The sequence below is a fragment of the Pantherophis guttatus genome, chromosome 4 (assembly GCF_059756535.1).
Source record: "Pantherophis guttatus breed Tessera chromosome 4, ASM5975653v1, whole genome shotgun sequence".
Lineage (NCBI taxonomy): Eukaryota > Metazoa > Chordata > Lepidosauria > Squamata > Colubridae > Pantherophis > Pantherophis guttatus.
In genome coordinates, this window is record NC_142066.1 from 152,848,658 (window position 1) to 152,873,596 (window position 24,939).

General features: G+C 44.5%; 2 protein-coding genes across 4 annotated transcripts in view; one reads left to right on the top strand and one right to left on the bottom strand.

Moving 5' to 3' along the window:
* The window catches only part of WDR48 (WD repeat domain 48), a 43,475-nt gene extending 40,527 nt beyond the window's left edge, over nt 1-2,948 (top strand). For both annotated transcript variants that reach the window (XM_034401726.3, XM_034401727.3), the window contains exon 19: nt 827-2,948. In XM_034401726.3, the coding sequence (XP_034257617.1) occupies nt 827-922 (96 nt within the window). In that variant the 3' untranslated portion in view covers nt 923-2,948. The remainder of the gene's footprint in view (nt 1-826) is intronic.
* Nucleotides 2,949-4,164: 1,216 nt separating this feature from the next.
* The window catches only part of GORASP1 (golgi reassembly stacking protein 1), a 30,451-nt gene continuing 9,676 nt past the window's right edge, over nt 4,165-24,939 (bottom strand). For both annotated transcript variants that reach the window (XM_060683357.2, XM_087893107.1), the window contains 6 exons: nt 21,103-21,189; nt 18,139-18,269; nt 13,301-13,439; nt 10,929-11,076; nt 8,167-8,316; nt 4,165-6,293 (listed from right to left, as the gene is read on the bottom strand). In XM_060683357.2, coding sequence (XP_060539340.2) covers nt 6,025-6,293; nt 8,167-8,316; nt 10,929-11,076; nt 13,301-13,439; nt 18,139-18,269; nt 21,103-21,189 — 924 coding nt within the window. In that variant the 3' untranslated portion in view covers nt 4,165-6,024. The remainder of the gene's footprint in view (nt 6,294-8,166; nt 8,317-10,928; nt 11,077-13,300; nt 13,440-18,138; nt 18,270-21,102; nt 21,190-24,939) is intronic.

The window sequence follows — 24,939 nt, forward strand, 5'->3', positions numbered from 1 at the left end:
ATACAAGCAACCTGGTTATAGTCATAAGTGAGAGGAGATAGGTAATAGGAAGGATAAGAAGAATAATAGTAATACAGTTTTAGTAGTTAATTTGACCGTGTTGTGGGAATTATTTGTTAAGCAGAGTGATGGCATTCAGGGAAAAAACTGTCCGTGTGTCTAGTTGTTCTGGTGAGCCCTATAAGTCATTTTGAGGGTAGAAGCTGAAAAAATTTATGTCCTGGATGTGAGGGGTCTGTAGATAAAGTTACAATTTTTTAAAAAATGTTACCATTGTAACTTTGAATTGTAACTTTACAATGGTAACTTTTTTTTAAAAAATTGTAACTTTATTAACAGAATCTACAATGGACTATAGATAAAGTTACAATTCAAAGTTACAGTGGTACTGAAAAAAAATGACTTATGGCCAATTTTCATACGTATGACCATTGTAGCATCCACACGGTCACATGATCAAAATTCAGACACTTGGCAACTGACTCCTGGAGTCATGTAATCACCTTTCTGACAGGCAAAGTCAATGGAGAAGCCAAATTCACTTAGCCACCATGTCACTAACTTAACCAGTGTAGCAACTGTGGCAAGAAAAGTCGTAAAATGGGACAAAACTCACTTAACAAATGTTTCACTTAGCAACAGACCATTTTGGGCTCAATTGTCATCATAAGTCGAGGACTATCTGTACTTAATTTTGAGTGTAGTTCTGGAGCTTGCAATTAGCTCTTGGAAGAGAAATTTGCAGGCTTATGACAAAGTCCAGGACCAGGAGTGTACTTCTTCACTTGGGATATATTTAAATCTGAATTATTATTTTATATGGCAGGTTTTGGATCCAAATATGGACCTTCGGACCGTCAAGCATTTCATATGGAAAAGTGGGGGTGACTTGACCCTTCACTACCGACAGAAGTCAACGTGAACTATCTGGTGGAACCCAACTGGTTATTAACTAATTTGAGCTTCCCGTGCTGGATCCGGCTTAGTACTCTAGAAGCCCACCTAAATGCTAAGATCTGACACTTTTAACGACTCAGTGCAGACAGAATCTACTTGAAGTGACTAATAAATCTGTAACATAGAGGAAATTGGTATGACATAAACTCAAAAGTTGTCTGTAGCAAGGTGTCAAGCAAGAGTGATATAAGAAGCCCTTGAGGGGTTCCTGTTAAGGTGCCTACAGAGACAAGGTGTCCCAGCGCAGGTATCTGTGCCCGTTCTTCCTTTATTTCCAAAATGATCATCCTTTATTCACTCAAGCTTGCTATGAAATTTTTTTCAGTCCTGCTGCTAACTCATTTTCAGATTATTTTTTTTTTAGGGGAGAAAAAAAACCTCTGCATGTACTGTATTTTGCTAATACATTCCACGTAGTGAATTTTGACCACTATTTCAGATAAGTCTACTTACCGTGCAACAGATTACTCTTCTTGAACAGTGTCTGTAGTCTAGGCTGGAGAGGCTAATGTCCTTGCTGATGAGCATCTTTCATCTGTGATTTTTCTAGGAAAACATTTTGATACTGACTCAAGAATCAGTAGGCTGTGTTATTACAGGGTCAGTTCAATGTGTGAACATCACAGTGAATTCATTCAGCATCTTTATAGAAATACGCAATTTCCATTGTGCTAGAAAGTGGCATCCTGGTTCCATAGGATCATATTTGACATTTGGCAGAAAACTTGATCTGTGTGATAGCAAAAAAAGGTTTTCCTTGAATTGTTTTGTTACGTATTTTTGTTGATGATGTAAGCTGTACCACAAGCTCTGCCTAGCTTTGCTTTTTATTTTGCAGTCTCAAAAAGACAAACACGTGACAGTCCTTTCATGTTTGATTTGTACTCAAGTAAGAGTCTAATTTGTTACAGAAAGTGGGAGGAAGCGCCCCAATGGCTAAAGAAGAAAAAACTGAATTTGTTTTAATTGAGCATTCTGATAATAGTGTAACAGTTTTGATTTGAAACAGGAGCACAAATGCCTTTTTAAAACAGAGTGATAAATCTGGATCCTTTCTTTCCCTTTCTTCCTGAAATTAACATTTTCCCCTTCCTGATGAAAGTTGGATTTAGATTGTGCCCATTACTGGAGATTTATTTGAAGTGTAGGTGTATAAGGAAGAAAACTTGGTTCTGGATTTGTTTTTGCAGTGCGTGAGGTGCTTGTACACTCCCCATATATAAGTAGAGAGGAGCAAGGAGTGGACATTTGATTTAACAGTCCTGTTGGGGCTGGACATGAATTATACAAATCAGTAAAAATGATATAGGATGTTGTTTTATTGACTAATAATAGGATATCTTTTGAGCTATTCAGCTGTCTTTTTCTGAGCATTTTTCTTTCAGAAGAGAATAATTTTTCTACTGACTGTTGCAGGGGAAATCACAGCTACTTTCAGGTATTTTTTTTTCCCGTTTGTATTGTGTGGTGTGTAACCACATAATATTTATTTAGACATTGCAAGATTCTCAGTGTGACTGTGGTGCTGGAGTTAGGCATGTTTGGGTTGGCCACGTGTGCTCCAGCTAACTTAAGTTGTTGAATGAAGATCTGATTTGAAAGGATGCTTGGACAGGTCTTTTTTACCTTAAGCCTCTTACTTTGTGTAAATTTCATCTTTATGTACAGAAGTGTAGTTTGCCACATCTGTGCAACATTGCAGTTGAGTGAAGTAGGTTAATTCATTGATTAAAGCTAACTGTAACTTGTCCGGAATTATAATCCTTATAAATATGTAATTCGAATTTCATACCCTCCACATTGCCACCAAAAGTAATTTTAACTCTGTTCTCCTGTTTTATTTTTAAAATCAGCCAAGATTTCAGTTTTATTTCCTACACCCAGAAGGAACCAATTTCAGAAAGATTAGCAGATGGCCTGCCAATGCCAAAAGAATAAATATGTACTTCACAATTGTATAGAAGTAATAATAAAAAAATCTTTAGCTAAAATTTTAAGATGTGTGGGGTGTTTCCTTTTAAAAGTGTTGGTTTCACTGTTCCAAAAAGCAGAATATGTAAGATCTACTGTATGAAAATGTTTTCAACTTTCAGTGTAACTAAAAGTATTCATTGGGCATAGGTAAAGGTTCCCCTCGCACGTATGTGCTAGTCATTCCCGACTCTAGGAGGCGGTGTGCTCATCTCGGTTTCAAAGCCAAAGAGCCAGCCCTGTCCGAAGACATCTCCGTGGTCATGCGGCTGGCATGACTAAACACCAGAGGCGCACGGAGCGCTGTTACTTTCCTTCCAAAGGTGGTCCCTATTTTTCTACTTGCATTTTTTACGTGCTTTTGAACTGCTAGGTTGGCAGAAGCTGGGACAAGTAACGGGAGCTCACTCCGTTACGCGGCACTAGGGATTTGAATCATTGAACTGCCGACCTTTCGATCTGCAAGCTCAGTGTCTTAGCCACTGAGCCATAATCCGATACGTTTTTAAGAACACTCCACATTTTCATGAAAGTGTCTCCTTGGGGCATGTTAACAAAATTGGACTCTGCTACTTTCTTCAATTAAAATGTAAGTGCAAAGTACAACATGAGCATAGGTCAATGGCTGCTACTTCTTGACATCTCATCTTTCTGTGCTTGGCAGAACCCTGTGAAAATGTTTGGAGAACCCTTGAGAGCAGGGTGCTTATAAAATAGCCTTATGACAGACGAAAGAAGCTCTTGTCCAGATGGCTTGCTGGCATGGGCTTCACAGCTGTGAACAGTGTTCCCCCTATTCACATGGAACACACTGTTATGGCTGCCAGTTGGTTTCTGGGCATAATTGCTCCTTTATTTAAAAAACCATAAACTGCAGGAGGCCAGGACAGTTGAAGAACCAGCTCCCGTAAGTCTCTGCATAGATTAAGATGACATTTTTTTAACCCCCCAAAATCCCCAGCCAATGTGCTAGGAGTTGAAGTCTCCCTATCCCAAAGCTGCTGAAATTGAGAAATGCTGTTCTAAGATACCACTGTCTTTTCAAGCGGTCTGTGCTATTAATCGGTTGATAGGACTTTGAGGTAGGGATTTTAGTATGTCGGAGTCCCTCCTGGACACTAGGTTTAAGCGAATGGTACTTTATTTTGTTCAGTTTGCCTTTATATGGGCCTGCTGTTGTCAAACCTCTGACTTAGGACTGGTTTCACAAGATATTTAAGACAATACACATGCCACTGTAAATCATTGCAAGACTTTAGTAGCTGACAACGTACCAAGTTAAAGAAATTCTAAAAACAACAATAAAATGGCTTCAGGTTAGAATAAATCTCTCTTAAAACACAGATGGGCAACTTTTGCAATCTTTAAAAATAACTAAATAAATTTCAGAAACAACCAACAGAAAATGATCCTTGAAAGCCCATTCCTGCATGTAGGTCATTGATTCTCAACCTTCACCACTTTTAAGATGCAGGGACTTCCAACTCCAAGAAATCTCCAGCCGGTCTATGTCGGCTTGGGAATGCTGGAAATTAGAAGTCCATACTTCTTAAAGTGGCTGACATTGAGAAACACTTGATTTAGTGTTACCAATTTGCTCCATTATTCATATTAGAAGCGATCTTGCTCACTTTCCACATTAGCAGAAAAGAATGCTTCCATTTTAAGAGGCACCACTGCATTACAAGATGGCTTGGTAGCATGCACCTCAGATTAAATATTGATTTAGTGCCATTGTACTAACACCTCTCACCAGACATAAGGTAGCTTGACAGTAATTGACCAGGCCTCTGGCACAGCATGAAGCAACAACTCGTAATTTAGAACAGGCATTTAAAAACCCTACATTGCTAGTGTCCTTTGATTCTTCAGCTACTATTCCAAGAGAGTTTTCATGGGGTTGCATATAAACTTTCTGCAGCAGCGAATAATGATTATAGCTCTCTAGGGTGAAACGTAAAACAGAGGTCAGGGGAAATTCCCAGCCCAATATACCTACATAATGAGACTGCGTTCTTTTACACGTGGGCACCACTCTTACTGAAACCCAAACCGTCCCATTCATGGAATCTGCTGGGGTCAGAGAAAGAAGCATACTTCTCTTGAGGTCTTAATTCTGTTCGTGCGTTTCAGGAAGCCTTGGGTGTAGGGCAGAGACTCAAATGGATCAAAGAGGATTAAACGGGTTGATTTTTATTACGGGTGAGATGGGATTTTAGAGTAAAAGATCATGGTATTCTTCCTATTAAAATTCTAAGTTAAATTTTTTCAAATAAAATAATCTCAAGTCAATGGGATAGGACATAGAGGTAACAGAAACAATTACATTTGCAAACTCCCCCCCCCTCCCCCCAATTTAAAAGCCTTACCTTAAGGCAGGGATGAGCAACTATGGCAATCATAAAACATGTGCAACTCCCAGAATTCCTGAGCCAGCTGGGTCAGGAATTCTGGGAGTTGGAAGTCCACACCTATTATAAGGAGTTTTCCTGCATTTCTTATCAGCTGCAGTTGGCTTACCGTAAGGGAGGAGTGGGCAACTATGGGATCTTTACGACATGTAGACTTCAACTCCCAAAATTGCTGAGCCACCTGGCTCAGGAATTCTGGGAGTTGAAGTAGAAGTTTTCCAAGGGGGGGGTGGACTTGGGAAGCAAATATAGAGCAAAACAGGTACACTAAGCCAGAGAGGCTTAAGGCACCTCTTTTAAGCTTTAACAACTCAAAAAACAGTCTCAAAGGCCCCCATCAATTCCTACCTGCCCCCTCTGGTAGTGCTATGGTGCAGCTGATATTGCTCACAGAGCCCTTCCTTTTTTAAAATGTATGAGCAGCTAGAGACAGGAAGCTCTTTTTTTAAAAAAAAAAAAAAAGAGGAGGAAGAATTCTTCTTTCTGAACTCCCTATCATTAGTGTTGCCACTAAGCAGAACTAACATGGGTATACAGGCCCCAGAGTCAATAGTGTGATTGAAGGAAGCTGAATTTACTGCGATTCAGAAATCAATCAAATGTTTCTGCAGCACGTAAAACCGGGGCTTTCCGGTGCCAACAGCTTCAAAGCCCAAAGGTGAAATATGTCCTCTGAAAAGCTTAGTTAGGCCTCTTTGGATTCATTGATCAATTCCTGGGCACTTTTGTCACTGCTGTCTGTTTTGGGTGGCATGGCGGTCTCAACCCCAACACTGAGGTGTTCAACAGTTTCCTGAGCATCAGCATCCAGTCCAGATGGTGTATCTGGAGTCACGTCCATAGGAAGAGCTGGCGGAGGAGACATGGAAAACTTTCCCTCGAGGAATTCGGGATGGCAGCTCTTGTCTGCTTGAAGAGATCCCGATTCTTCTGAGAACGGAAGAGAGGCCTGGTCTAAAAAAAAGAAAACACACACACACACACACAAACAAATGTTTATAGTACAGGTAGTCCTCGACTTACAACAAAGTTCATTTGGTGACCATTCGAAGTTACAATGGCACTTGAAAGAAGTGGCTTATGACATTTTTCACAGTCACACAATCGTTTTAGCATCCCCAGTGTTCACATGATCAAAATTCATATGTTTGGCAACTGACCCACATTTATGACGGTTGCAGTGTCCCTGGGTGTCCTGGGATCACCTTTTGCAGCCTTCCAACAAGCAAAGTCAATGGGGAAGCCAGATTCACTTAACAACCACGTTACTACTGTTACAGGTAGCCCTCAAATCACGACCACAGCTGGGCCTAGAATTTCTGTTGCTAACTGAGACATTTGTTCAGTGAATTTTGTCCCATTTTATGACCTTTCTTGCCACAGTTGTAAAGTGAGTCACTGCAGTTGTTAGTGACATGGTTGTTAAATGAAACTGGCTTCCTCATTGACTTTGCTTGCCAGAAGGTTGCAAAAGCTGTACACATGACCCCAGGACAACTTAGCAACTGTCATAAATATGAGTCAGTTGCCAAGCATCTTGAGATCTTGAAATGCTGCAATGGTCATTAAACAAAGTGTTTCTAATTAGAGAACTCCCTGTATTTTGACTGAGAACTCATCTCAGCCCTGTATGAAGATACATATGACTAGCCAATGAAGCTTAGCCGGCATAATTCTTAATAAAGTTTATAAAGTTGTTCAGATACAAGATTATCTTGAATTAACCATGTTTCCCTGAACATAAGACCCAACTGGAAAATAAGCCCTAGCATGATTTTTCAGGATGCTCGTAATATAAGCTCTACCCCAAAAATAAGCCCCAGTTAAGATCGTCAGCAGATGGAGGCGTTTAGTACTGTATTTACCCCCAAAATAAGACCTAACTGAAAAATAAGCCATAATGTGTCTTTTGGAGCAAAAATTAATATAAGACCCGGTCTTATTTTGGGGGAAACAGAGTACTAAAATTACAGCCTTTGGCAGACAGTGGCGGATTTGGCTAAAAAAACTAGCAGTAGTATCTGTAGTTACTATTTAGATAGGAGAGCACCAAGAAATCCTAGCCCAGTAAGGTAAGGCAGACTGTGGATTTGATAAAAAATACTATGAAAAAGTAATGAAAAACCACTTCTATATTGCTAAGAAATGCATAAACATGAGTTGAGCTTGAAGGAGATGTGGGGTTTTTTTTAGATAGTCAACTCTTACAACGATCTTTTTAATGACTATTCAAAGTTACAATGGTACTGAAAAAAATGATTTACAACCCGATACTCTCAACCATTGCTGGGATTAAAATTTGGGCACTTGGCAACTGGCATGTATTTATGGTAGTTGTAGCATCCCAGGGTCCTGGGATCACCATTTGTGACCTTCCCAGCCAGCTTTCAACGAGCAAAGTCACCAGGGAATCCAGATCCACTTAACAACCCTGTGATTCACTTAACAAATCTAGTGATTTGTTAAACCATCACGGTAAAAAATTGGAGGCAACTCACTTAACAACTACTTTCCTTAAACAATAGGAATTCTGGTCCCAACTCTAATCGTTAAGACTACCTGTATTTTAGACGTGCCAGGAATCCTAATTCTCTTTACTAGCCGATGTGATTATTTCTAGGTGAGGTGTGGTTATTTGATTTTTATACAACTCTAATCATACAACTCCCATGTCATTTTCACTACAATATTTATATTTATATTAAGAACGTTCACGTGCGAGAAATAAAAGCAGAAATAACAAATAAATCACCCCAATGATAAAGCCCAGGTAGCATGGCCCATCCTCCTTTTATCTTTTCAGGCCGAACAGCTTCCAACTGCTTACCAAAATATGAAGGAGTTTCACTATATGTGGATAAGCTTCCAGAAGCTTCCAGAACATCTGATAAGGTGAAAGACGGAGAGGAAGGCACGTGGGCTGTTTTTACTAAATCAATTAATTCAGGAAAAGAAGCTCCGGACATATCTATAAAATCTGCAGGGAGAAGAAAAAAAACGAAAGGAAAGAAAAAAAATACACCTGACAAAACCATCAGATAAGCTAAACAGAACCAAAACCATTTTAACAGCACAGACAACATTCCGCCTTCCTCTTTGATAGAACTGCACTGAACATCAGGGAGATGCCCTGCTAACGCCTTCATTCCTTTTGGCTTGTACCAGTGGTGGGTTGCTCCCGGTTCGCAAGAATCGGTAGTTAAAAATTTTAATAGTTCGGAGAACCGGTAATAAGATTGACTGGCCACGCCCTCAAACCGGTTCCAACCCCAGTCACCGGTCACTTACCCCGCCCACTGTCATTGCCCGCATGCAGCCCCGGGACTCTGCCCTTTGCCAGCCAGGAGCGCTGCCACCAGTCGCTCCCGTGCACCAGGTTGCCTACCTGCCTCATCACCGCCACCATGAGGAAAGGCCCTGAAGTTCCGCTGCCTGGGATCGACGTGGGCTGCCGCAGGAAGAAGCCAGGTATGGCTGGCTGGACGCTGCCTGGAGCTGAGCTCGAGGATGGCAGGAGGAGGAACGTTGCCTCTTAGCTGGCACCACCGAGAGATAAGCCATCCGCCCCAGACACATGGGAGCAGAGCAGAAGGCGAAACTTGCCCCAGAGGCCGCCATCCCCGCAATGCACCCACGGCGCCAAACACGAGTAGCCTGGGCGCGCGGGGCCCAGCATCCCCACGAACTTCCTAGGGCCCTGGGTCTACCTGCGAGGCCCGTTGTGCGGAACCCGCGGGGCAAAGATGGCGAGTTTTCCACGGGGGCTTCCCGGGCTCTGACCGGATTGGAGAGTCAGCAGAGGGCACGAGATGCGCACCACATTTCCTCTGCAGGGCCGAGCCAAGTTTGAAAAAGTTCCCCGCCAGCGCCGGACGGGGTCCGGTGGCTGCAGTGGAGGTGATGGCGTCCGGACAGATCCAACAGGTGAGAGCACAGGAGGCGCCATGCAGGTGCACCTTTGCAAAGTGGCCTCACAACTGGCGCCTCCTTTCCCCACCCGGGGCTGCTGTGCCTACACCGCCAGGGAACCGGCAGAGGGAGTGGAGAGGGTGAGCGCTGGGGAGGCGTCCTATCCAACTGGGCTTTTGCAAAGCCAGGCACGAGTTGGGGATTCCGATACTCCACGCGCGTTTTGTGTGGCTCGCGGGGAGTGGGTGGGAATCCGAGCCTGTGGATTGGCATGATTGGGGTGGGGAGCCAGGATCTCCAATGACTGGGACTTCCAGGGGATGCCCCTGGCTTTGCAGCAGAGGGGTCTTTAAACCTGCCTTATCTGCATTCCTTTTCTTTGCAAAGATCCCTCCACCCTCCCCCCCCCCAAAAAAAGGACGGGTTGCCCAAACCTCCGAGGAGGTTGTAGGGGGAAAAAATCCCTTTAAATGCTGCTGGCGATCCCAGCAGATTTGCCTGATTGTCAGAAGCTTCTAAAAGCATGTTTTCTGCAACCTCTTAAAGTTGTAGAAAAAATGCTTTTAAAAGTAAAAGTAAAAAAAAAAAAAAGTTGGCCAAGCCCACCCAGTCACATTACCCCCCAAGCCACGCCCACAAAATAAGCCACGCCTACAGAATCGGTAGTAAAAAAATTTAGAACCCACCCCTGGCTTGTACAAATAAGTGTGGGCCGCCCTGGTTTAGCATACACAGTAAGTGTGTAAGTATGACCGACTTAGGAGTCTTCTGGAACCATGTTACTCTTGCTGTACCAAAATAAGAGTGAGGAGGACTGATTTCATACATCTCAGACCTGGTTGGAAGATGCTAGAAAATTCTCAGTCGTTAAAGGGGACGTGGGTGTGAAGATGTAGAGGAAAGGGTTTTGCAAGGAAAAGAATCTGAAAGCTGACCAAATGAGCTTTTGGGGTGGTAATGTTCCCGCTGCATCTTGCACACATATTTGTTCTCTGCAGGAAAAATATCTTGTACATTTGTCTAGTCGAGGGGTGTCAAACTGGATTTCTTTGAGAGCCAGATCAACATTGTATTTCTCAGCAGGCCAGGGGAGGGGGGGGGGCGGAGGAGCACGGGGGGGACGGAAGATGGGACGGAAGTGTCCTGCAGAATCGTGCCAGCTAAAATAGGGGGGTGGGCGCGTGGTCCTCTGTACCTCATTTTTGGCCTCCATGGCTTCCTGCAGCACTCTGCCGGCCGAAAACAGCCCATGTTTTCAGCCGGCAGAGTGCTGCAGGAAGCCATGGAGCCCAAAAATGAAACGCAGAGGGCCACGCGCCCACCCCCACCCCTCTATTTTGGCTGGCACTTCCGTCCCATCTCCCCCCAACCTGCAGGGAGGGGGGGAGGGCACACATAGCCAGTTTTAACCGGCAGAGGCACCGAGGGCCTGTCCTTTGATATTTCCAGGCCAGCCCCGTGGGGCGGATTTAAGCATCCCACGGGCCGGATTTGGTGGCGGGCCTTGAGTTTGACACCCCTGGTCTAGTCAGAGGCCAACAAATTCAACTCGTATATCTGCAGATGTTACCCTTCTCAAGTGCTTTGTCCAACCTGATATCCTTTTGAGGTGCTGGGCTGCAACTCCCATAAATGTCAGCACAGATAGGAAAATAAAAAAAAGGAGAGATATTGAATTACCTGGATCCATGACTCTCTGGACAGGAGGTGGAGGAGGAGCAGGAAGGTGCAGGGAATTTTCTAATGAACAGGCAGTCACACTTTGATTGGAGATGTAACCCAAACTCTCGGTTTCTTCAGTTTGGTGGTTAGGTGCCATCAAGGAAGCCTAAAAAAAACAGAATCCATTTTGACTGCCTGTGACTTTACCCCACTGCCATTTAGATGCCTCCTAGGAAGCTTCTTTTTCTGCTGAACAACACAGGGGATGGCTGAGTTCACCGATTATTCTAAACCAGGGGTCAGCAACCCCGTTCAATTCTGGAGCCGACCGGAAGTCCGGTTCCCTCATCATAGAGACTCCTCCTAGCATGGCGTCCTTTTTCCTCTACCTGCCCTAACTGAAAGCCCTATCAATTGTGGAACTGACCAGCAACAGGGAGCCGCAGCAGAGGGATGAAAGAGCCACATGCAGACCCTGTTCTAAACCATAACATGATTTCTTCAGGTTCAATTTGGCCAATCAAATGCATTGTTGATTAGATTTTACATTCTGCCTTTTGCTCAGGAACTCTTCACAATGTTGGATGGAGCACTCCTGTTTTTCTCCACAACAACCCTGCGAGGCCGGCTGGACTGAATAAGAGGGCAACTGGCCCAGAGTTCTCAGGGAATTCCATATTGGTCTGAAGAATTGAATTTAAGTCTCCAAGTTCCTAGTCCATCATCTTAACCTTCATACTGGACTAACCTATATTTAAGAAATTAGTGTCTTAAAATGACAGTACAGATAGTTCTCTATTTATGACCACAATTGAGCCCAAATTTTCTGTTGTGAGGCATTTGTTAAATGAGCTTTGCCCCATTTTACGACCTTTCTTGCCACATTTGTCAAGTGAATCCCTGAAGTTGCAAAGTTAGCAACATGGTTGTGAAGTGAATCTGGCTTCGCCATTGACCTTGCTCGTCAGAAGGTGCGAAAAGGGGCTCACATGACCCCTCTGGACACTGCAAAAGTCATAAATATGAGTCAGTTACGAAGCATCCAAATTTTGATCATGTAACCATGGAGATGCTACAACAGTATGAAAGTATGAAAGACGGTCATAAGTAACTTTTTTCAATGCTATTGTAACCTCAAATGGTCACTAAATGAACTGTTGTAAGTCGAGGACTATTTGTAATTGGGACAGGGAATTCCCAATTAGGGGATCCTAAGATGCAAATTTTTTCTACTTTACACTAAGTGAAGACTACCTGTACTGTGGCAGGGTGGGGGGTATTATTTGCCAGAAAAAGAAAAGAGATGGAGTTACATCGACTCTCCTCTCTTTCAGAAGCTGTCGGGAAATTTCTCCTTTGTTCCAGGTTGCTTCTCTCCTTGATTAGTTTCCATTTGTTGCTTCTTGTCCTGCTCTCAGGCCAGGGGTGGATTCTAATTTTTTTTACTACCAGTTCTGTGGGTGTGGCTTGGAGGTCATGTGACTAGGTGGGCGTGGCTAGCTGGTCAGTCATTTCTGGAAGGTCCTCGCACTTACGACCAGTCCTCGCACTTACGACCCGATTCATTTGTTTGCTTTTAACACTGATCAGCTGTAGGACGGCCCTTTGAAGCCCCACGGCAAGAGTTTAAACAGTTTTCCCTCTAGTCATCAGCTGGGACTCAGGAGGCAGCAATAGATTGGGGCTGGGACAAAATAAAAGGTAAGAATAACGTGGGGGGGTGGGGGGGAGGGCGGGGGGGGGAGAACCAGTTCGGTGACGTCATATCGTCACCGCTACCGGCTCGGCCGAACCGGACCAAACCGGGAGGAACCCACCACTGCCTCAGGCACTTTGGGGAATAGGTGGGACCCCTCTTCTTTGTGGCAGCCCCTGAGATATTGGAAGACTGCTATCATGTCACCTCTAGTCTTTCCTTTCATTAAATAGACAGACCCAGTTCCTGCAACAGTTCATCGTATGCTTTAGCTTCCAGACTCCTAATCTTTTTGCTCTTTTCTGCACTCTTCATGGTCTCAGTATCTTCTTTTGTATCAAGTGACCAAAATTGGATGCAGTATTCCATGTGCGGGTCTCACCAAAGCAGCATAAACATTCACCAGAATATTTAGACTTCTTAAAATAACTCAGGCAAGGCAGGAAAGGTGGGGAATGAAATAAGATATCAGGAAGTTAATGCATCCATCTTATGCCACAGTTCTTTGGCTACCAACCTCCACATTTCAGCAGAAAGAACCTGGAGGAGTTAAGAAACTGCTAAAAAAACAACAACTGGAGGAAGGGGCGGCAGCGGGGGGTGGGGGGAGAGCTGTGATACCCCCTCCAGCTATAAATTTGCTCACAAGGTGTGCAGAGCTAACTAAGCTGTGTCCAGAATGAAACCTCCTTACCTCCATGTAGCCATTAGCTGGGGATTCAGGGGGTGCGTCTCCAGAGGGCGAAGACGAGGAGGTCTCAGCTGCTCTCTTGGGGGTAGCGGCTTGTGTGGGAATTCGGTGAAGGTAGCCGTATCCAATGCCACATCCTAAACTGCACAAGAAAGCAAATGTTGGAAATAGGGTGCACACCTTTTTTTTTTTTAAACATAATGGGGGGAGCTCCAAACAAAAACCCCACTATTAAGGGAAACTCTACTTTCTGCGTCTTCACGTTTTTATTAGTTTATCTGACTATAAAATACAAAGGAAAATGAAAATAATGGAAAACGAGGGGGAGGAAAGGGGGGAAAAGGGAAAATGTGGGGTAGAAGGGAAAAAGAAAACAAAAAAGGCTTTTTTAGCACAATGGAAAATAATATTACAGCCTCAATTTTTTGCTTTTGCGCAATAATATGTGCAGGTAGTCCTCAACCTGCAACAGTTCGTTTAGTGACCATTCAAAGTTACAACAGCAGTGGAAAAAAATGATTTAAGACTGTTTTTTGCACTTACGACCTTTGCAGCATCCCCAAGGTCATGTGATCAAAATCCAGATGCATGGCAACTGGTTCATATTTATGACGGTTGCAGTGTCCCGGGGTTATGTGATCCCATTTTGTGACTTTCTGACAAGCAAAATCACTGGGGAAGCCAGATTCACTTAACGGTCGTGTTACTAACTTAACAATTGTAGTGATTCACTTAACAACTATGGCAAGAAAAGTCATAAAATGGGGCAAACTCACTTAACAAATGTTTCACTCAGCAACAGAAATTTGGGACTCTGTTCTGGTCGTTAAGTCAAGGACTACCTGTACCAGTGATGGCTAACCTTTTTGCCATCGCGTGACAGGAGAGGGGGGGCGGGGGGTCACGCATGCGCACGCAACCCCACCCACCCCCGCTCCTGGCACATGATGGCCTGGTAGGCCCATTTTTCTTTCTTACTGATTCCAGATCCTTTCTATGCATCTGGGAAGGTCGAAAACAGCCTTTCCCACTCCCTTGGAGGCCCTACGGAGGCTGAAAAGGCCTATTTCCAAACTCTCAGTGGGACAGGAAGTGATGTTTTTTGCTGTCCCCAGCGTCCAGAACCTCTCTAGGAGTCTGTAGGAGCCTCTCTAGGAGTCTGTAGGAGCCTCTCTAGGAGTCTCTTGAGGCTGGGGACAGGAAAAAATGTCACTTCCTGTCCCACCGGGAGTCGGGAAATGGGCCCTTTCAGCCTCCGTAGGGCCTCTGAGGGAGTGGGAAAGGCTGTTTTTGACCTTCCCAGATGCATAGAAAGGATCTGGAGCCAGGTAAGAAAGAAAAACGGGCCTTCCCCACCCCCCACCAGGCCCTCCAGAGGCAGGAAACAACCTGTTTCCCTACTTCTGGTGGGCCCAGAAGGCCCAAAAATCAGCTGGCCGGCGCGCGCATGCGCCCCAGAGCTGAGCTGGCATGCCCACTAATATGGCTCCGCGTGCCACCTGTGGCACGCGTGCCATAGATTCACCATCACGGACCTATACTAATTAGCCATTTCTACAACAACAACAAATCTATCCAATCAGCAAAATCAAAATCAAAGTTTCATATCTATTTTTTTTGCAATCACAAGCACAAAATCCAAAAGCAGTTTCCAAATGAAAGGAAAACTAGGTATGTTCTTTTCTCTGAATAAAGCAATCAGTTTAACCATCTCTACTTTTTTCCTCCTTGCTGTGGGAAAACTCAACTTTTGAGTAATCGCAAAGCACTACTAAGTCTTCACCCCACAGACTCTATAGACCAGTGATGGCTAACCTTTTTGCCATTGCGTGCCAAACCCGGGGGGAGCATGGGAGGTTGCAGGTGCCTATGCTCACATCTATAATTCAATGCGCCCCGCCCTCCCACACATGCGCACGTAACCCCCCACACACACTTCCCCTGCTTTTGGCATGTGATGGCACGGTGGGCCCAGTAGGCCCATTTTTCCCTCTCCCAAGGCTCCAGAGGCTTTCTAGGAGCCTGGGGAGGGCAAAACCAGCCTTCCCCATCCCCCCAGAGGCCTTCCGGAGGCTGGAAACAGCCAGTTTCCCGACTTCCGGTGGGACCGGAAGGCCTGAAAATCAGTTGGCTGGTGCGCACATGCGCACTGGAGCTGAGCTAGAGCAACACTTGCGTGCCGACCAATATGGCTCTGCGTGCCACCTGTGGCACCCGTGCCATAGGTTCGCCATCCCGGCTATAGACTAAAAGGAAAAAAGTAAAGCCTCCCTCTAAACCCTTGCAGGAAAAAAAGGAGGGAGGACTGAAGAACTGCCCCCTTCCCAACCAATCAATCAATCAGGACAGAACTGGAAGAGGCCTTGGAGGTCTTCCAGTCCAACCCCCTGCTCAAGCAGGAGATCCTATACCCATGATGGTGAACCTATGGTATGCATGCCACAGGTGGCACGCAGCACACTCTTTGTGGGCATGTGAGCCGTCACCCCAGTTCAGCTCAGCCGCGCATGTGCGCATGCCTCTCACCAGCCAGCTAGTTGTTGGGTCTCTGCCATGCATTCGCGGGGGGGGGCATGCAGGGGGTTGCACGTGCATGCGTGGCCCGCGTGCGAGGGAGTGCGCGAGCATGTGCAGGGTGGCATGGTGCGTGTGGGGCGCATTTGGGGGGTTTGGCGCTTTGGGCACTCAGTCTGGAAAAGGTTAGCCATCACTGCCCTATACCATTCAGAGACAAATGGTTGTCCAATCTCTTCCTAAAAGTTTCCACCGTTCTGAAGGCAACTCATTCCACTGCTTAAGAAATTTCTCCTTAGTTCCAGATTGCTTCTCTCCTTAATTAGTTTCCATCTGTTGCTTCTTGTCCTGCCTTCAGGTGCTTTGGAGAATAGGTTGACCCCCCTCGTCTCTGTGACAGACCCGCAAATACTGGAAGACTGCTATCATGTCACCCCTGGTCCTTCTTTTCTCTAAACTGGCCATACCCAGTTCCTGCAACTGTTCTTCTTATATTTTAGTCTGCAGGCCTTTAATCGTCTTAGTTGCTCTTCTCTGCACTTTTTCCAAAATCCCAACATCTTTTTTTTTTTTTTAATTTGATTTATATGCCGTCCTTCTCCGGAGACTCAGGGCGGCTTACTATGCGTTAAGCAATAGCCTTCATACTTCTGTATATTTTTACAAAGTCAGCTTATTGCCCCCACAAACTGGGTCCTCAATTTACCTACCTTAGAAAGGATGGAAGGCTGAGTCAACCTTGAGCCTGGCGAGATTCGAACTTGCAGTAATTGCAGGCAGCTAAATGTTAATAACAGGCTATTAGTCTGCTGCGCCACCAGGCTCTAGTGTGGTGTGGTTTTTTGTAGTGTGGTGACCAAAACTGGATGTAGTATTCCAGGTGTGGGCCTACTAAGGCTTTGTAAAGCGGTACTAATACTTCACGTGATTTTGATTCTATGTTACATTTCTACATGAAACTAAAAAAGTGGTTTTCTAACATGCCATAACGAAACCCAGCTACCAGCAGGAGAGAAAGATTCTGCCTATGCATGGCATACCTATTGAAGCATTGTTCTGATGTCAAAGAAGGAAGAATGGAACAGAAGGGAGTCGTGGTGGGTTTTCTGTGTACTTAAGGCAGACTGTAAGGAGAAAATCCCAACTCAACCATCCCACCCCAAAGAAAACTTCACAGATTATTCCCAAAATGTATTATGACCTTCCAGCGTCCCATGGTCACGTGATCAAAATTCAGACCCTAACTCATGGGTTATTATGACGGTTGCAGTATCTCCCGGGATCACATGACCCCCTTTTGCAACCTTCTGACAAGCAAAGTCAGTGGGGAAGCCCGATTCACTTAACAGCCGTGTGGCTAACTTGACAATTGCAGGGATTCCATTAATGAGAATCGTGGCAAGGAAGGTCGTAAAACACCACACAACTCTCTTAACAACTGCCTGGCTTAGCAACAGAAATTTGGGCTCAATTTGCCGTTGGGCTCAATTTGCCGTTACAAGTCGAGGACTACCTCTACCGTGGTATCATTGGACCCAGGATATTTTAAGGATAAAAAGCAAATATGCACTAGGACAGGGGTCTCCAGCTTTGCCAACTTTAAGCCTGGCTGTTCTGCCTCAGGTATGGATCCCAAAGAACGTAGCACACGCAAAGTCCATTCAAACCTTAGTTTACTGAATAAACCAGTCTTTTACAACAGCTGTTAATTAACTGCATTAACAGCCACCAAGAATTCAAAGAAGAATAACTGAAAGCTTACTATGGTTGGCAGAATGCCCAGAAGCAATTTGCAGGAAGCTGATCAGATAAGCAAGACAAGAAGGTATGTGAATGAAGTTGTTCCCTGCAAATTGCTTCAGTTGGCATTCCTCCTTAAATAGGCTAAGGGAGTGGCCAATTAGCCCCAAGACTTACTCTCGAGGAGACCTCCTCGTGAGGAGCCACTCCTGCCCTTTGGCAGCTCTGCACGCCCATGCATCGAGAAGCAGCTTCTCCTCTTTACTTAAGGAAGCTTCTGGAGGTTCTGAAGGCCCTGGCTGAATCCCCGCCTCTGGCACCACATCTTCTCCAGCCTCCTCATTGTCTGACTCGAGTGCCAGCTGCCCAAGCTGCTGGTGCAGCACAACACCAACCTCCTCGCTGTCTGAATCAGCTACTAGCTGCACTGGCCGCTGATGGGCCACAACACTGGCAGACTTCAACTCCCAGAATTCTGGGAGTTGAAGTCCGCCAGGCTTAAAGTTGCCAAAGTTGGAGATCCCTGCACTAGGAGGCCAAGGATCTGCCTGATCTTGCCCACATCCTCACAATTTCTAAAGTCATACCTTCCTTCTCCACCCCAGGCTCCATTGGGGGTTACAAAAACCTCTCGGCAGGAATCCGTTTCCGTGTTATAGACCACTAGCTTCAGAGGCTTTCCCTCATGGGAATCAATCAAGGAGAAGAAATCCTCAGACTGAACAAAAGAGAGATCCATCATTCAGAGTCTGCAGCAACATACCACCCCTTCCCCTTTATACCACCACCAGACATCCAGTTCCTGGAATAAACAGTTAGGGAAGAGAATTTACAGCCTGTTCTTTGATCAGGGAGACACCCCCCCCCCCCAATCAATGGATAGATAAATTGGTTTTCCAACACAATGAAGCAACTAGTCAAGATTTTTGGGGTCCCTTTCAATTCCACTTCTTAAAAGGATAAATCATGGCAACCGTACATTTATTAAAACTGAGACGTTTAGAAGTTACTTGGATGAGTAACAAAATATCTCTGTTTTAATAAAGTTTGGTGCAGTTACCATGGGTTAACCTTTTAAGATACTTTTGGCCTGGATGACTGAACCTTCATTTGCATGTTTCAATTCTAGTTTAAGGATGCTGTGCTCTCCGTGCCATCCTTAAAAAATGCCTCAAAATACAGCAAAATACCATAATGCCAAGTTGTTCATCCTTGCAACTTTAAGATGTCTGGACTTCAATTCCCAGAATTCCCCAGCTAGCATGCTGGCTGGTGAATTCTGGGAGTTGAAGTCTATCCATGCTGGCTAGGAGATGCTGAGGGTTGAAGTCCACTCATCCAGGCTGAGGGATTCTGGGAGTTGAAGTCCAGACATCTTAAACCAATATGTAGCTCATGGCTGAACTGTGGAGTACTTGGTGGTCTCTGAGCTTGGCTGTTTTCTTGCAGACAGTTCATTACCCAAGTAGGTAACTTCAGAAGTTACTTCAGCACCAAGGACTCCGCAGATGACTTAAAGCAGCCAAGTTTGAGAAACACTGCCATAATCGGAGGATTTATTTTTTAGGGTTAAGCCTTCATGGATTGTGGATATGGAGAAAAGAAATCATGCTTTGGGAGCAGAGGGGTGGGAAGGGAAGAACAAAGGAGGGGAGGGCAAACAACCTAAGCAGTATTACATCATAATTCTGCCTCCTCCCCTCCTGAACATCCATCGTGATATCAAATGTATGAAGCAGGTGGAGCTTGCATCATGATAGGACATTGCGATTTTCATGACTTTGATACACAATTTTAAAAAACTTTTTCAGCCCAGAGATTCATTTAGCTAAAAAAAACCCAAATCTTGGAAGCCCTGATCAAGAGGCAAAGTTCTAACAACAGAAAATTAGTTGCATTCAAATCAACGTTTTCCCCCCTCAATCAATCAGAATAGAGCTGGAGGGGACCATGTGGGTCTACTCCAACCCCCTGCTCAAGCAGGAGAACCTATACCCGTGATGGCGAACCTATGACACGCGTGCCACAGGTGGCACGTGGAGTCATATCTTCGGGCACACGAGCCGTTGCCATAGCTCAGCTCCAGCGCACATGCGTGCACCGGCCAGCTGATTTTTGGCTGGCTTCACCTATGCCTTCCCTCCCAGGAGTCTCCATGCAGCCCGTTTTAGATGCCAAGTAAGTACAGGGCTTACCTGTACAGCGGACGAGGGCGTTTTCGGCCTCCGGAGGGTCTCCGAGGGGGTGGGGCATGCCGTTTTCACCCTTCCCAGCCTCCAGGAAAACTTCTGGAACCTGGGGAGGGTGAAAAACGGGCCTACCAGGCCCACTGGATGTTGGGAAACGGGCTGTTTCCAGCCTCCGGAGGGCCTCCGGGGGGAGTGGGAAAGGCTGTTTTTGCCCTCCAGAGGCTTCAGGTAGGCCTGCTAGGCTCAAAATGGGACACGGGGGGGGGGGATGGGGTGGTCGTGCACCCATGCGCGGGGGGGGGGGTCAGGGCACGGGGGGCATTGAATTATGATTGTGGGCATGCACACGCGCGACCCTCTCCCACGCTCCCCCACGCTTTTGGCACGCGACGGCAAAAAAGTTAGCCATCATTGCCCTATACACTTTGAGAGAAGTGGCTGTCCAGTCTCTTCTTAAAAACCTCCAGTGAAAAACATCTTAGTCTCAAGTTCCTGGGGACCATTTAAAAAGGTCTGTGAACCAGTTTGACAAATCCCAGCCTAAAGTATTAGGGCCCATGAGAACATCTGCCTGGGAAAGCTGGCTGGGGAATTCTGAGAATTGAAGTCCACAGGTTTTTAAGTTGCCAAGTTTGGACCTTGCTGGTTTAGAGGCGAAGGGAAGCCTGAAAAAGCCTGAAAATGCAGCCCCACATGCAATGCTCTCTCTTCCCCACTATGTTTCAGTTAGTTTTGCTTTCTGCGTGAAACTTTCTCAAGCTCTTGGCAGCAAAGGAATGGACCCTGAGACCAACGGAGAGTTTTATGCACAGAAATGCTTCCACAATAAGAAATCAAGCACAGGAGAAGGAAAGGCGAAAGGAACTAAGTGCTGAACAATGCAGAAGCCTAAGAAATATTCACGGCCATCATCATGGATAAAAATCGATTTTAAAAAATAATAATAAAATAAAATCAATTTTTAAAATTTAAATCAGATTTTTTTTTTATTTTTATCAAATTTATTTTAATAAAATGCTTTTGGAGTAAAAATCTATCTAAAGATAGTTTTCTATTTAAGATTAGTTTATTCAGCCTGAAATGGAGCTTAGTTATGTAGCATGAGGCCATATATTCTGCAATATTGGGACTGTCAGTGAATAATAAGCAGGTCAGAGGAGGAGCTGCTGCAGGACAGAGATGACAGTTGCTCTTTAAAAATTATTTAAATTGAGTTGATCTAAATCAAGCCTTTTTACTAGTGATTTAAATCGTGATTTAAGTCGACTTGATTTAAATCAAACCCACCCTGGCCATCATCACCAAAGACCAATCTCTCCTGACTTCACTTTGGGGTCAGTTATCGCTCTCCTGACTCTTTACCTCATGGAGTATCTGATCCGATCCTATTATATAGTCAGAATGGGGCTTCAGGCCAGCTAAGGCTGCCGGAGAAGCTGGCTCCACATCCTAGACAAGAGAGAAAGATCATGGTTATGGCTATGGACCACGTAACTCAAGCATATTCAACAAAGCCAGTGGGAAAAGCATTTCAATCCAGTGTTTGGTAAACCTTTTTGAGAGGTGGGAGGGTCTCGTCTCCTAGCAACTATCTGCACAAGTTCAGCAGTTTTCTTGGCAAAGTTTGAACCTGGTTTGCTATGGCCTTCTTAGGACTGAGAAGGAAGAACTGGCCAAGATCACAAAACTGATCATGTCTAAGGCAGGGTGAGAATTCACAATTTCCTGGCTTCTAATCTGATTTTATGTATATCCCACCCTTACTTCTGTAAGTAACTCAAGGTGGCTAACATACCATACATAATCCTCCTTCCTCCATCTATTTCCCCCAAAACCATGTAAGGGAGCTGGGCTAGGATGAGTGACTCACCCAGGGTCACCCAGCCAGCTCTCATGGCTATGGGCAGATGACAACTCAGTGTCTGCCAGTTAGCCTAATGCCTCTTAAACACCACACCAAAGTATTCCAAGGAAATCTCATGAGCTATGAGATGTTTTGTGGAAAAAACAACCACTTCTCCTCATTTTGAATATTGTGTGTAATGAAAAAGTTCCCTGTGTTTCTGTTTTCCATTTAAAAAGTTCCACCCTGTATTAAGGATGTGAATGTTTCTATTCTAATTAAGTTTGATTGCATTCTGTAATATGCAACAGATTTTTTTCTCCTGCAAACTGACTTTTTTATTTAATGCAGATTTATACATGGAAATAATTACAGGAATTGCTGCAGAATTTAAAAAAAAAATTATTAACAAATAATTTCTAATTCTATCCAAGACAGAAGCGGCAGAACTGAAGGCACAAAAGGGCAAGACTTGGTCAAGCACCAGGAACATCTTCCTAGTGTTCCACCTAAACAAAATAATATCTTCTAATACACTGATTGGCAAAGTAAGCAAATTAGTGTACAAAGTGTTCCTAAAAGGACAGAGATTTGAAAGCTTGTGACTTAAATCAAGAGCAGATGAACAATTTTCTCAAAAATAATCTTTCTAAGGTAGTCTCCATTTTATGAGTACAGTGGGGATTCAGAATTTGTTGCAAAGTGATGCAGTTGAATCACATTTGTTTTTCCAATGTTTCTTACCATTGTCATTAAATGAATCTGACTTCCCCCACTGCCTTCACTTGTTGGAAACCCCTTGGCAAGGTTGCAAATGGGGATCATGTGACCCTGGAACGCTGCAATTGTAATAAATCAATGCTAATTGCAATTTTGATCATGTGAATGCAAGGCCAGTGCAGTCATGTGAGAACTGGTCTTAGATCACTTTTTTCAGCACTAATGTACCTTCAGTTATTCAAATGAGCAGGTCATAAGTCAAGGACCACCTGTAAACGATCTAAGTAAAGTTGTCAAGCTAGACTCCTCATAATTCCAATGCAAAGTCCGTGTTTTTTTCTGGAAGTAACTCAGTGGTTTTCCTTCTCGTCCAGCTTAAACTACTGATTTTCTATACTGACCTTGCTTAGTATTCAAGATCAGCCAAGAGCAACTAGATTATTTCTAGGCATTCTGGGAGCTGAAGTCCACAAAGCTTAAAGTTGCTGTGGTTGGGTAACAATGATCCAGAAGTTGTAGCTGATACAAAATGCAGCTGTGCTTGTTTATATCTGTGCTCTTGAACTGCACTGGTTGCCAAATCCTTTCTGGGTTCAATTGAAAGTGCTGGTAGTTACACTATAAGTCAGAGGTCTGCAACCTTGGCAACTTTTAAGATTTGTGGACTTCAACTCCCAGAATTCCACAGCCAGCAAAGCTGGCTGAGGAATTCTGGGAATTGAAGCCCACAAATCTTAAAGTTGCCAAGGTTGCAGACCTCTGCTTTAAGTAGCTCTCCATGACACAAGGCCAGGTTATTTGCAGGATCACCCTCCCCAGTCATGTCTACCCATCCCCTCACATCTGGAACAAGAGGCATGCGATGCTACGGACCCCATCCATTTAAGAACCCACCAAAAGAACCTTCTGGAACCTCGTCACCCACCCCACAGATTATATTAGCCCCCATTTCTGTTGGCCTTTTGAACATCCTTGAAGACTTGGCTAGATCACTGTTCATAGGAGTCGGAGTTTCTGTTTAAGTGTCTGAAGTAGTTTTGTTTGCACTGTACAGGTGGTCCTCAGCTTACAACCAAAATTTATGTTCATGAGAAATTTATTAGGCGAGTTTTGCCCCATTTTACGACTTTTCTTGCCACACTTGTTAAGTGAATCACTGTAGTTGTTTAAATTAGTAACATGTTTAAGTGAATCTGGCTTCCCCATTAACTTTGCTTGTCAGAAGTTCACGAAAGATGATCACATGACCCAGGGACACTGCAGCAGTCATAAATATGAATCAATGTAAAACATTTGACCGTGGAGATGCTGCAACGGTCATAAGTGTGAAAAATGGACATAAGTCGCTATTTTCAGTGACGTTATAACTTCGAACACTAACAAACTGTTTTAAGTCAATGACTACCTGTATTTGTTTTGATTTATTGTTATCATATTCGCTGTCAATTGTCTCTTTCGTGTTTGCAGTATTTTTTGCTGACTTTCTTCCTATTGTAGTTAGAATCAGTCAGAATCACTGATAAATTAAATAAGTAAGTAAATAAAACTGGTTTCATAGGAACTTAAGGAGCCCTCCTAACCTGTCTAACCCTTTGAAGGACCACCTCTCCTTGCTCTTTCAGAGCGGAAAGGCAGGATAGATTATGGGTCCCACCTAAGTAATTGATGGGACATAGAAGCAGGCCCTTCTCTGTAGTGGCTCCTTCCCTTTGGAACATCATTCCCAAGGCAACAAAGTTGGCCTCATCTTTATTTTTTCACAAGGCCCCGAAGGCAGGTTGTCTCAGTAGGTTTGAGGAACTCAGATTGTTTTGGAACTGATCAAGAGGCTTGTTATGATTGTGTTTGTTGCCACCAAAGGGGATCGGGATTTCTGGAATTTTCATATTGTTTTGTCTTTAATGTTATACCCACCCGGAATCATTGTGAGTGGGGCAGCCACATCAATCAATCAATCAATCAATCAATCAGTCAGTCAGTCAGTCAGTCAGTCAGTCAGTCAGTCAGTCAGTCAGTCAGTCAGTCAGTCAGTCTGTCTGTCTGTCTGTCTGTCTGTCTGTCTGTCTGTCTGTCTGTCTGTCTGTCTACCTACCTACCTACCTACCTACCTACCTACCTACCTACCTACCTACCTACCTATCTATCTATCGGATTTATATGGCCTCCTACTACTCTCAATGGGCAGCCTACAAACAATAAAAAACATCATAAAAATAAAAAGAATAACACACGACACACACTCCATGGCGACAAGAAGCAATTAAACCAGCCACTTGATGCGCTCCATCCACTCTGGGTTCCCCAGACCTGTTGGCAAAGGCCACATCTTCAGGATCTTGTGAAAGAGTGTTAAAATGGGGGCCAGTCTAATATCTGAGGGGGATGATGTTCCACAGGGAGGGAGCCACCACGGAGAAGGCCCTTCTTCAGATTAGGAGATGGGACCTGCAACATTCCCTGCATCCCACTCTAGTGGGTCAGGTAGATGCAACTGAAAAAAGATGGCCCTTCAGATAACCTGCCAATATACATTGAAAGAGTCTCTTCTTCCAGCAGTGCCTCTTAGCAGCTAAAATCTGATCATTCGGCTGTGATTCGAGATAACAACCAATCAGGACTAGCAGTCACAGAAAATC